Source organism: Colletotrichum jinshuiense, chromosome 10 (genome assembly GCF_051148585.1).
Source record: "Colletotrichum jinshuiense chromosome 10, complete sequence".
Lineage (NCBI taxonomy): Eukaryota > Fungi > Ascomycota > Sordariomycetes > Glomerellales > Glomerellaceae > Colletotrichum > Colletotrichum jinshuiense.
Window position 1 is genome coordinate 1,159,687 of NC_139303.1, and position 12,396 is coordinate 1,172,082.

Below are 12,396 nucleotides of genomic sequence, written 5' to 3' on the forward strand. Positions count from 1 at the left end.
TAATAATAAAGTTTCCAGCTAACTAGGTAGTATATATATTATACTACTATAAGAATTATACTGCTATATTTATTTACTATATCTTTATATTAATTTCTATTATTTAATAGTATAGAAAAATATTTAATTTATAGTTAAAATATTATTTTTAAGTTTACTATATGTTTTAATTTTATTTATATATATATATAGAAAGTAGACTATTATAGTAAGTATTATACTTTTAAATTATTTCGATTTATTAATATAAATTAATTAAGCTATATTATATATAATTAATTAAAACTACTTATTATCTTCGTTTTTAAAGGTCTTTTAAACTACTTAATAAGTTTATATATTATATTTAGTCTTTTTATAAATACTATATTACTTTCTACTTAATTTTTTTATCTTTATATAAATACTTCTTTATACTATATTTTTACCTTTAAAATAGGTTATCCTATATACTAACTTATTAATATCTTTAGTATAAAATCTAAATAGAAAATTATAAATTTAAAGTTAAAAAGTATAAAACTAGCTTATTAAAAACTAACTTATATTTTTTTTTATTAAAGTAAAGAAGGCTATATGAAATATAAAAATAAAGTTGTTTTAGTAATATATTATAAGGATTACAGGCAGCACAAAGCGATCGGCCTAAGTATAGCAACCGGCTGGCCTAATACCCTATAGTAAGTATATAGTACAGCTTAACCACTAAGTAGTTAAACTAGCGGATCTTTTAGTCTATTAGGTTAACTAGCATACTACCTGATTTTCTTATATATATATAAGTTATAGTAATATTACTCTTTTAATGCTTTATTATATAAAGCTTTAAATAGATTAAAGGACTAATATTAAAAAACTAAAGTTTATATAATAAATAAAAAGATATATAAAAGTAATAATATTTTTATAATAATTATTAAAGTTAAAAGATTTATAGCTATTATAGGTATTAAAGATTAAAAGCTAGATAGCACTTAATATATTAAGCTTTATATCTTTCTTAAAATGCTTTAACTAATTTAAACTAATTTTATTTAAATATATATATATTATTTATATATAAATATCTATTTATATATTAAAAGAGAAAATAAAATAGTATTTGCCTTTATAATAATATATAGAAGTAGTATCTAGCTATCTATATATATACTTTAAATAATAAAACCCTATCTATAATTATTATGTTATTTTATATTAAAACCTTATATAGTAGTTAAAGATTATAATAGCTTTTATATATAATAGTATTTCTATTAACGATTTAATTTTATTATTATTCTAAGTATTATAATTTTATATAAATAGAAACTAAATTAATATAATTATAAAATCTTTAGTTAATACCTTTTAATACTTAATTATATATTTAGAGTAAGTTTTAAGTTATAAGTAGTATTATATAAATTTTTCTACCTATTATAGCTAGTGTTATATAAAGGTTTACATCTATTATAGTTTAATATATATTATATTATACTTATTATAAAAGCAATTAGTTATATTTTATATTTAATTTCATTAAAGTAAAATTGTTTTATTAATTAATTAATAATTTATTTAAAAACTATAGTTTCTTTTATTATAATTATCTTTATTAATTTTAAATATACTTTTTATTATAATACTTATATATTATATTATTTATAGAATATTATTTTAAAGATGTTGTTAATTAAGACTATACTTAATTTAAATAGTTTTAAGCTTTTTATATAGCTTTAGTAATAATAATAATAATATAACTTTTATTTTAAAAAGAATTTATTATTATATATAGAGGGAACTTATTATAAAAATAAAAAGTATATAAATAAATAAAAGTATTTAACTTACTATAATAGCTAACTTACTATATAAAAATATTTCTTCTATTATATATAATATAATAAATAAAACAAGCTACTTTTAAAAAAAAGTTTATATTAAATAAACTTAATAACTATAATAACTATAATTTAAGTCTAATTTTTTTAATAGTAATATACTTATTAAGCTTTATTAAAGTAAGTATATTAATATTTTTTCTAAATAAATTAATAATACTTTAATATAAGTAATAGTATAAGTTAAAGAGTATAATTTATATATTTTATTTAATAGTATATATTAATACTTAATATAAATTTAAATAACTTAAGCTTAATACTAAATAAAAGTAAAATATATTTAAAACATTATTTTTAAAAACTTAATATATAGTAAACTATACTATTTATACTAGCTAATAAAGCTATATAAGCTATATAACTCTATATAGTTATATAAAATAAATACTTTAGTTATTTATAGCCTAAAAGCTAATTTTAGAGAAACGACTTATTTTAGTTTAAAGAGTATATATATATATATATATATATATATAACTTAATTTAACTCTATTAACAATTATAATAGCTACATTAGCTAGTTTATATAATATATATATACTATTATAAAAAATACTCTTTAATAGGTTGGCCCTTTATATCTATAAAATATAAGCTTTATATTTTTAAAGTATAAAGATTATAGGTAATATAAAGTAAACAGCTAAGTTTAGTAACTAGCTAGCTTAATACCTTATCGTAAGTTTATAATATAGCTTAATTAATAGGTAGTTAAATTAGTAAATCTTTTAGTCTATTATATTAATTAGTATACTACTTAATTTTCTTATAATAAGTTTAAAACTTTTTTTTAGCTTTAATTTTTATAGTAAGTAATATTTATATTCTTTATTAACTAATTGTTTTTAATAAATATAGTTAGTAAATCTACTACTATTAATACTTAATAAAAAATACTATTTATTTAGTAGTAGTTAATATTCTAGCCCTCTATAGGCGGTCTAATATAGTTTACTCTCTATAGAAGCAAACTACAGTATATACTACTCTATGATATAGCTTCTCTAGCCTATACTAAATCTTAATAGTTTAATATAGTTGAAAATAGTTAATAGTGTAGAACAGCCGCTGGTTTAGACACACTTTAATCATTGCTATATGCATTCAAGCGAAGCCGAAATGGTGGGCAGGTGTAGTATCAACAAGAGCCTTAGACGCCACCAGGAGAGTGCTTCTATCCAAGGTAATCCAAAACCTTAAGGAAAAGCTTGACGTGAACAGGCACATCCAAGAGCCTGATTCCTACAGGCCTGCCTGCCAACCCGTTCTTCATCATCTGAAAAACTGACGATCTTATTCTTTACGATGTCAGCAAGAAGCACTCCCCCCAACCCGTGGGGTCTGCCGCAGCCCAAGGATCACTACGCCCCACGTGCCGGAATTACTATTTATATTATTATTTTTAAACTATATTTTCTTTATTTATTATATACTTAAGTTATATAATAAAGTAAAATAATATATATATCAAATTATTGTTTTTATTTAGTACACTATTTATTTAAGATATGTTTTAAGAAATTTTACTATATACTATATAGTGGGTTTTATAGCTATAGGCTTTTTTCTTTACCTGCTTGCTAGCCTAGGTACTTTCTTATAGGTGTACCCCAGCCTAATCTGTATTTCCACAACCACACCCACGCCAGTCGTACTAGCCAATCAGCACAGGTGTATTTCGGTGGTACTTCTGGCATTGTCCATGTCTTGCTGATGTATCTTATCCAGCCTTCCATTAAGCACCGAGGTACACCAGCCCTTTATCCACTAAAAAAATCTCTTCCTAGCTGCATCGGCAAGAAGAGCGGAGACATGCCGCCTTTCCCACTTTGTTAGTCCTCCTTACGTCTGTGACCGGGGTGCAGCATGAAAAAAAGTGGGAAAAAAGAAAAAAAAAAGGGTGCGAGCTCTCCCTCCCCAGTATTATGTCGTTGCTGGGCGCGCAAATCCCATCCGCCCCCCCAAACAGAAAGACCCTTACATTTACGATATCATTCTGTCCGGTAACCCTCCCTGTCTCCTGAATGTTTTGTCCAAACGCAATACCCATTGCCCAACCTGCCAATCTCGTTCCCATCACCCCATTACAGACCAGCAGTCATCAAGCAGAACCGACAAGATGCCGTACAATACTCGCCGTAAATCACTGTCTTTGCCCTCCTTGGGGATCCACGTCCCAGGAAGCCATTCGTCTCGCAGCCCTGCGGCAGCCGCCACCCCGAATCGAACCATTTCTGAAAACATGGCAAACCGCATCACAATCCCATCAACAATAACGTCGCACCCGAACAAGAGACAAAAACGTTCGCATGGGGAAGAGACACGGCAGAGACATGTAACGCAGAAACGCCCCGACAAGCAAGTCATGCTCGATCACACTCCTCCACCATCACCGACTGCCGAAAATGAAACGGGAGACGCCCCCAGTGGTACGGTTCCTACCAGGCAAATAAACCTAGAAGGCATCAATGATGAAATTGTCGAAGCCGTCATTGTTCACCTAAAACTCGCGGCGAACCGTCCCCATTTAGTAAAGGAACTGGCAACCGTCTTGTCGCGGCAACTGAAGATTGTGAACCAGTAAGCGCCAATCCGAAAGACCCTCATTCGTTTCTTTCTACACCCGCATCTGTGTGTCCAACTTTCTGCTCAAGCCAAGTAGCTGACATCTTTTTAGTTCTGCGAATCCTTGTGCCATCATTTCTTCCCGCCTCGCTGCTTACCTGAAGCGTTCCTGCTGGAGTCCCAAAGCACCTTGTTCTCTAGCCAAAGAAATGGAGCCGGTACACCCTCGGCGCACGTACTTTTATCTCACAACTTGTCCGAGGCAACCTTTCCCCGAGTCATCACAAATTCTCCAGCGGGCAGTCATTTCCCCGTCGCTCACTAGTATCGCGTCAGGATCCGACGATGACAGCGACATAGATATCCGGCGAAGGGAACTGAGTCCATCTCCCGAAGTCGACCTATCAAATTCCGAGTTCGATGATGCCGATGACGACTTCGCCATGCCGACAACACCTGTTGGATCACTCCCCAACAGCCTGCGGTACGCAAGAAGCCAACGAAGTGCGTCACCACCTTTAGAAAAGGATGAACGCGAGTTCACTCAAACGGCCGACGGGCTTCAAAAGCGAAAGCTCGCTCGCGAGCTCTCGTCAGTAGGCACTGGCGAGCACTCTGCTAATGCCTATGAATCGACCCGGGATGATGCCATGTTCGCAGTCAATAGCGGTCCCGGCACGATTCATTTTATTACCAGCCCAGCTATCAAGGCAACAATGCCTTCGAGCATCAAGAAGGAAACAGATGGCGACAGCTGGCTGAAGCTGGGCAACCTACTAGAGTGGGATCATAGCCCGGAAAACATTGAACTCGACGAGCTTGACTGTTTGCTGGACTCCTGTTGATGGCCGTGATGTACAACGTGAAGCTGAGAACCGTTCCACGTCCAGTCTCACCATTCCAATTGACCGCGAAGGATGCCATACCCCGCCGAAACTATTCGCGGGTCGTTGATTGCGAATCACACGGTTGATAGAAAGAAAAAATCAGACGGTCTCTCGTCACTCTCGTCCTAACATTCCGACTAGGATGTAAGAGGCAAAAAGAGGTATCAACAGATACAAATGTATTCGGAAAGGGTTAAGAGCAGGCGAGAAAGGAAAAAAAGGCGGCGGCGAAAGATGGGCAACTTAGAGTGATGAAGCTCTTGGTTATTCGTGTCTTTTCGTTCCCCGCATGGATTTTGAATAGTGAGACCAGGTCGTTTAACGACGTCCCAGTTTGTGTTGAACCAATCTGGCTTTGGAAATAGGCACAAAAGATGACCGGATGTTGTGTATTAGTAACTGTACAGCAGCTTATTCGACAAACCCTACGGAGCTTGGTGTTTGGGGTTCATTGGTTGGGGAGGGAAACATTAAAATGTCGGGTATGATTGAAACGAAATAAACAAACCTCTCCTGTCCTTATTCCATGAAAGATCCATAGGCATACAAAGTTGCGTAGAGTTGGCGTTCACTTAGTCATATCCCCGACAACATAGCGTCGTACCAGAATTAGGAGGCGCCTGGACTTGCCATTCTCAACTCAACCCATAAGGTGGTTCCGAGATGGTAAAATTCTCGCTCGATTTTAACAACTTCAAGCCCCGGCGTCGACTTGGCGGCATTCTCGATAATTTCAGCGATGTCTCGATTCCACCAGCACCCGTATTCTAGAGAATTAATTTGTGAACTTGGTCAACTTGTCATAAATAAAGCAACTTACTTTGAAAATGGGAGGTCGCAGACCGGTCCAGCAAACCATTAACGACGCCCCACCACCCTCTGCCGTGTTCGACAAGTATGATTTTGCCAGTATTCGGCTTCACCATACTGGCCAGGTTCTTAACCACGTGTTCCGGTTGGCCGAAACTGCACAGCCCGAACGTCTGGATAATAGTGTCATATTTGGGTGAGCTAGAAGATTGCTGAATGGGCGGGGGGATGCAGTCGTGTACATCGGAGCGAACGATTCGAAGCCTGTCTGATAAATAGGAAAAGACACCACCGTCGCCTTGATTCTGGGATGGCGAAGTTCGTTTCTTAACCTTTGGCTCGACATTGGCCAAGTCGGGAATAGCTTTTGCAAGCTTTTCGATGGCGATTCCGAGCATCTCACCGGAGATGTCGACCCCGGTGAATGAGATAATGGGTGTGTGGGTGGGTTTGCAGATTTCGGTGCTGGCTCTAGGCGCTGCTGTCAGTTGCGCTACCGCGGAGGGGGTTGATGTTGACTGCGGCTGAACAACATTGCTCCAATCATAAAAAGATAGGTTTCGACCGGTGCCCATGGCGACCTCTAGCACATGCCCTGAGGCCTCGGCGGCCAGTTTCTGCCGCAGAGAAGTAATACCCATCAGCCATTCTGAGCCATCGAGGCTCTGGTCAAATTTCCGAGCTGACTCCTTGGTGAAGACATTAGGTCGCCCTGTCGGGACAGCATCTGGGGCCGGTGTTGAACCATGACTGCAGGGTGAGGAGTATATGGAGGAGGCTAAAAGGCTAAGGTATATACCAAGACCAAGTGCTACCACTCCGGAGGCGAGTAAGGGAATCCTCCTCGCCTTGAAAATTGCATCGGCAGTCTCGAGTGTGCCAGAAGCCAGGGACGAAGGCAAAGGTTGAGTAGGGCGACGAGGAGAATAGGTTTTTGCGGGGTTCATCCTGCGCGACAGTTAACAAAAGAATATAGACATTTGAGGGACTGGAGTTCGCTTACGGGCGGTGATATTTTGTATTCTGCCTCTGCGGACGAGAAGACGCTGGTCGTCGCAGAATCAGAGTGATTTCAGTGGGCAGTCTCCAGCCAGGCCACCTAGCCCGACCTCCCAGAGTCGCGACGTGCAGCATTGGCTGAATTCGTGATTAAAGGCGCAAAGCAGGGAAGAGTTGTCATTTGAAACGTGTCTTTCAATGTGATTATAAGGTGAGAAATAATGTTGGCAAGTTATAGCGACAATGTGATAACCCAGGACTCCCTCAACTGCCATTTCTATGATTTTCCCTCTCGGAGCTTAGTAGAGCGTGGAGGGCGCACAAGGTGCCAACTAGCCTGCCCCGGAAATAATTATCGCCAGGCCGTACCAGCTTGGGTGACATGGGTGGGGCTAAGAAGGCGGAACGGGGCCGGACGCGGAGTCGATACCCAACGTCTTTACCCCTCTAGAACACCCTATGCACTTGCTTGTAAGGCATGTGGTTGTTCAGGAGACGATTCACAGCTTCAATCTGCACCTTGAATGTTGTCTCAAGGTATGGGTTGCCGTAGATGTATAGCGGTACTTCATCTTAGCCTCGTCACCTTCTCAAATACATAGAGACGCACAAGCGCACTACCTCAGTATATCCACTGCAGACACATGAAGCTAGGTAAGATCCACGACACGACACGCCCTTAAAGTCTACTCAAGATACTCCATCGTCCACTATCTTTTGGCTGTCTAATTTCATATCATCTCTGTCGTCGATTAAACGGTCCCGGGGTCTCAATTGATGGGGTATCAGTCACTATACACAAAAAGTTCGTTCTGCTATCTGCGCCCGCCCTAAGTCGCCAGAGCTGATTATCTAGACAATTGTGGCCTGGAGTTACAGCAAATGTAATCAAATACCAGAAATTGATTTCGCCGCTACTCAACTCCCGCCAAGGATTTCCCGCTCCTTCAGTTAATGTCCGCGATCAGTTGACCGGTTACACGAGTGCTTTTTGTCCTCATGCTGTCATCTTTTCTCTGCGGACACTATAACAGCACACCAAAGAGCGAACGATAACAGCTTATGCCCGGCTTTTTTTTGTCACTCACGTATATGTTCACTCCAGAATGTCGTCCCCGCAGGACCTCCAGGAGCTGCTAAGGCTCATTACGACTCGTAGAGTCCCAATGATAACCGCCATGGGCCAGGTCAAGGCGCTTCAAGCTGTAGGTCTTCGAAAGTATGTTCTGGTTCTTCCCCGAGGCTTCCACTTGCTCACGAACGTGCCAATAGTATACAGCAAATTGCAGATGCGCCCTTCGACGTGGTCGAGGGCGCCCTGGATACTAAGGCGGCAAAATCTCTTCAGTCCGCCTGCAAGACTCACTTGAAACGTCCTAGCAATAAACGAGCAGCCGGAGACTCGCCGTCAAACCCTTCCAGTGAGAAACGCATAAAAACCGTCCAGCATCTCGATAGCGGAATCGAAGCCCAGCAGCAAATTGCAAATGAGCTGGAGCATGGGCTGGCTCTTCCTATTATCATAGACGAAGACGAAATATCCGATGCTTCTATATATACCAACCGCGCCCCGTTGATGCTTGCATTCGTCACAGAGCTTCTGAGGCACACGATGCCCGAGCAGCCTCTATCGAGTCGCCTCAGCTTGGCCCAGGCCGTTGTCAGCGCTAACTCCAAGTCCAAGGCTGTCAGTCTTGGGCTGGCGAATAATGCAGGGGGGGATGGCTCGTGGGAAGAAGGACAGCCGCACGTGAAAATCATGGGTAGAACCCTGCGGGTTCTCAAGAGGGGAGACTACGCCTCGGAAGGCAATGTGGAGGTGGCCACGGCTGTGTTAAATGAGACCTCAGATACTGCGTCCAATGCGGCACCAAGCCTCTCAAATGGAACGCCGCTAGGTCAGGATAACGCCGCGTTCGCAGCATTACCGTGGTCCGCCAGTCGCCAAGTCACATTCAAGTCATCTACTTTTGTCGCACGAGTCGCTAGTCTCAGCGACAAAACACAAGCGCCAGGTCTCATCAACGCGCTGCTCTCGGCCGAGCCGCACTTACAAATGGCAACACATAACGCTTGGGCCTGTCGGGTGAGGAAGCGAGGTCATCACGGGAAGCCGGCCGACATACTTGAAGCTTGTGAGGATGACGGTGAAACTGGTTGTGGCGAGTTCATCTTGCGGTTGATTAGGGAGGCCGATGTTGCTGATGTCGTTGTTGTCTTGACCCGTTGGTTTGGCGGCGAATTTCTGGGGCCTGATCGTTGGAGGCTTATCAGGAACTCCGTCACCGAAGCGCTTTCACATAGGTTGAGACTTCCTCAAGGGCAGCTTGGGCGTGACGGCGTGCCTCTGTGGGCACTTGATCTTCAGAGAATGAGCGGTGGGTCGGGGAGCCATAATGCTCAGGGTACAACCGAACGAAACAACGCCGTCGTCGGGGCTGCAATCTATCGACCAGAGTCGGCAAGGGCGTACCTGCTCAAAAGTTTCGTGTCCGGCCAGTCCTCGGGCGAGATAACGATACCAGGGGAAACTGCGGAGCTGAGAACATCGAAGGCCAAAGAGAAGAAGCCGAGCAAATCAACAGTCGAAGCCGATAAGTTGCGGAATGTAGGTCGTCTTTTGGGGGCTCTCCGATTGCTCTTTGACAGCTGGACTGACCACTTGACACCGCTTGAGATGGACCGAAGGGCTTATTCTTGGTATACCACTATCAGGCCAGACATAGCACCAGGGACGGCCGGATGGGGTGCGAAGAATTGGCTGAAGCTTAGCACAATACTTGACTTGCGTCGGAGAGATAATCCGTGCAATGAAAAATAGCCCGGTGGGATGAGATGGAAAGTTGACATGCATCTACATAAAAACAACATCATATTTCCATTACCCGATCATAGCATCTTAAGGGCACCAAGGTGCTAAAGCGTGCAATGGCTACCGCCAGTGGGCTGTTTAAACCAGTATCAATGAGAGGCAATTGGGGTACATGTTCTCCGAAGTTGGCTATCTATTGAATTTAATGCCTTGCCAGCGCCGGATCCCGTGGCATCATATGAACGTGATCATTTGTATTTATGTGATTAAACGCAGTTGGCCCAACACGGAATAGTAAATACATTATGCATTATGCAATATTATCACGTGAATTGGTGGTCAGCTTGATGTTCAATCATGCTTCGAAGCACTGCATATTGTAATTGCGTGAATAGGTATATCCTCTCTGTCACATATTTCTATATTGGGTTGTTTTCGGCACCAAAGGTAAGCCACGGTGCCCTCCCTAGTATTTTATTGCGGCGTTAATCACGGCGAATTCCAGCTGGAAGCGCGAGCGTGCCAGCCATCCATATTGGCTGATTAGAAAGTTACATTCCATGTGGTAGTGCTGGAGGTCTCGCCTTCCCTTTGCTCGGTTTAGGTCTGGGTTACACGTCCACAAGACCATACCTTGTCAATCCTGCCCCTCAGGACAGCTGCATCACGTCTACTTCACCTCACCGCGATACTGCTTTCTCTGCCTTGCCTTGTCCCGGTTGCAAAAGTACGGTACCGTGGCGTCTTTCTACCTTTTTCTTACCTTGGCCTACCTCATCCAAGTACAGCTCTTGCGCTCCACGCCAACAATTCCGGCAGATGACGGGAGCAAGTGCGCGGACACATATTGGACCCCAACTCTGATCACCATACTCATCGACAATATTTCACACGCGTGATCGCGGATGCTCATAGCCGGCCCAAGTCCCTCACATTGTGATTGGAGTACAACGACGGCGACGACAGCGACGACGTCGACGTCCCACCAGCCTGGGAGACTATGGTAAGCTTCCTGCGCTACCTTTTACTGCAGTCATCATCAATGCTAATCCATGGCGTAACCACGCCGCATTAGGAGGTTTTGGGTAAGGCATCCCGAGCGGCCACCTCCAAGACTGCGCAGCGGACTCTTGTGAATGCGAGCCTCCTCGTAGGAACCTCACTCTTTCTGCTACCCTTTGCTGCTATCGCATCCATACTTTTTTTTCGCAACTATCTACCCGATCAAGTGGTAACGACCCCAGTCCATCTTCAATATGGGTGAGTCTTTGTGCCCTGCTATTTGTCTGGCATCAAGATTAGACGTTTCGACAAGCTTACGCCGGCCGCAGGTCAGGAGCGAACCCATTCGGAATAGCCGTCATCCCGACCTCCGCTCTGAGGACGCAGCAGGAGTATGACGTGTCCGTCACATTATCCATGCCCCGCTCACCAGCCAACACTCATCGAGGCAACTTCATGATTGCGCTCCACCTATTAGATTCTGGAGCCCTGTCGACGGGAAACTACAGGCTCCAGCCTCACATTCCTCCAGAGCCTTACAGCCATTTTGATGGCAAAGGTATTCTGTTCTCTTCGCGGCGTCCGGCCCTTGTGCCGTATCAAGATCCTCTGATATCGCTCGCGTCGCGCATACTCTTTCTCGCATATCACGTTCTGTTTGCAGACTCCCAAACATGCGTACTTACTGTGCCCATGGGCGAAAGAGTTGAGTTGGCCAAAGGTTCTTCCTTGCCAGCCTCTGCATATCTTGAAATACAGGGTGGCCAAAGTATCGAGACATACCATGCCTCAGTAACGTTGACTGCCCAGCTCCGAGGGTTGCGATGGCTTATGTATCATTATCGCCTGCCAACTCTAACAGCCGCCATCCTGCTGTTCTGGGCGTCCGAGGTCTTGTTCATGGCAGGTGCATGGTTGGCATGGTCTGGTCTCTCAGGGTCAGGACCGGGCTCTGGCTTGGGTGCTGGGCGAGTGGTGGAGCCGGCGTCTTTAAAGTCAACGGGTCGAGCCAAAAGAGAAGATGGAAGTGGAGCCGACGAGCTATCAGATGCCCCAAGGACATTCCCTACGTACGGGAACCAAGCCCCACTGAGATACGAGCCCGAAGTCAAGGAGGAGTCACAGCTCGGCCCTCGGATGGAGGATTTGGCTCCTTTCGGGGGCGAGGCAGACGATGAGGAGGAAGAAGACGGACGTGGCGGCTTCAGAGGGGACTCGGGTATTGGGACGAGTTACAGCGAGGGAGGTTCAAGCAGTGTCCGGCGTAGGTCATCGCATAACCGGTAGAGAGTGACGTACAGTTTTCGAGGCTGAGCTTGTGAAACGACATTTCTTTGGACTGGAACAATGGCAATATGTGCTGCAGGAGAGGAAGACGAAAGGTTTATGGCAGCCGTGTATGACCATAGAGTTGGCCGTATAATGCGACTAA

At 42.3% G+C, this 12,396-nt stretch overlaps 4 protein-coding genes across 4 annotated transcripts; 3 read left to right on the forward strand and 1 right to left on the reverse strand.

Moving 5' to 3' along the window:
* Window positions 1–4,254: 4,254 nt before the first annotated feature.
* On the forward strand, window positions 4,255–5,299 carry EsH8_X_000276 (uncharacterized protein; the record flags this gene model as incomplete). Its single annotated transcript, XM_083274364.1, has 2 exons — window positions 4,255–4,318; window positions 4,791–5,299. The coding sequence occupies 2 exons, from the start codon at window positions 4,255–4,257 to the stop codon at window positions 5,297–5,299; spliced, it is 573 nt and encodes a 190-aa protein (XP_083119756.1).
* A 651-nt stretch (window positions 5,300–5,950) lies between these two features.
* On the reverse strand, window positions 5,951–7,285 carry EsH8_X_000277 (S-adenosyl-L-methionine-dependent methyltransferase; the record flags this gene model as incomplete). The annotated part of the gene is made up of 3 exons (XM_083274365.1): window positions 5,951–6,108; window positions 6,162–7,099; window positions 7,155–7,285. The coding sequence occupies 3 exons, from the start codon at window positions 7,283–7,285 to the stop codon at window positions 5,951–5,953; spliced, it is 1,227 nt and encodes a 408-aa protein (XP_083119757.1).
* Window positions 7,286–8,256: 971 nt separating this feature from the next.
* On the forward strand, window positions 8,257–9,971 carry EsH8_X_000278 (YigZ family protein; the record flags this gene model as incomplete). The annotated part of the gene is made up of 2 exons (XM_083274366.1): window positions 8,257–8,369; window positions 8,423–9,971. The coding sequence occupies 2 exons, from the start codon at window positions 8,257–8,259 to the stop codon at window positions 9,969–9,971; spliced, it is 1,662 nt and encodes a 553-aa protein (XP_083119758.1).
* A 991-nt stretch (window positions 9,972–10,962) lies between these two features.
* Window positions 10,963–12,251, forward strand: EsH8_X_000279 (tubulin-tyrosine ligase; the record flags this gene model as incomplete). The annotated part of the gene is made up of 3 exons (XM_083274367.1): window positions 10,963–10,965; window positions 11,038–11,222; window positions 11,294–12,251. The coding sequence occupies 3 exons, from the start codon at window positions 10,963–10,965 to the stop codon at window positions 12,249–12,251; spliced, it is 1,146 nt and encodes a 381-aa protein (XP_083119759.1).
* Between the last annotated feature and the right edge of the window lie 145 nt (window positions 12,252–12,396).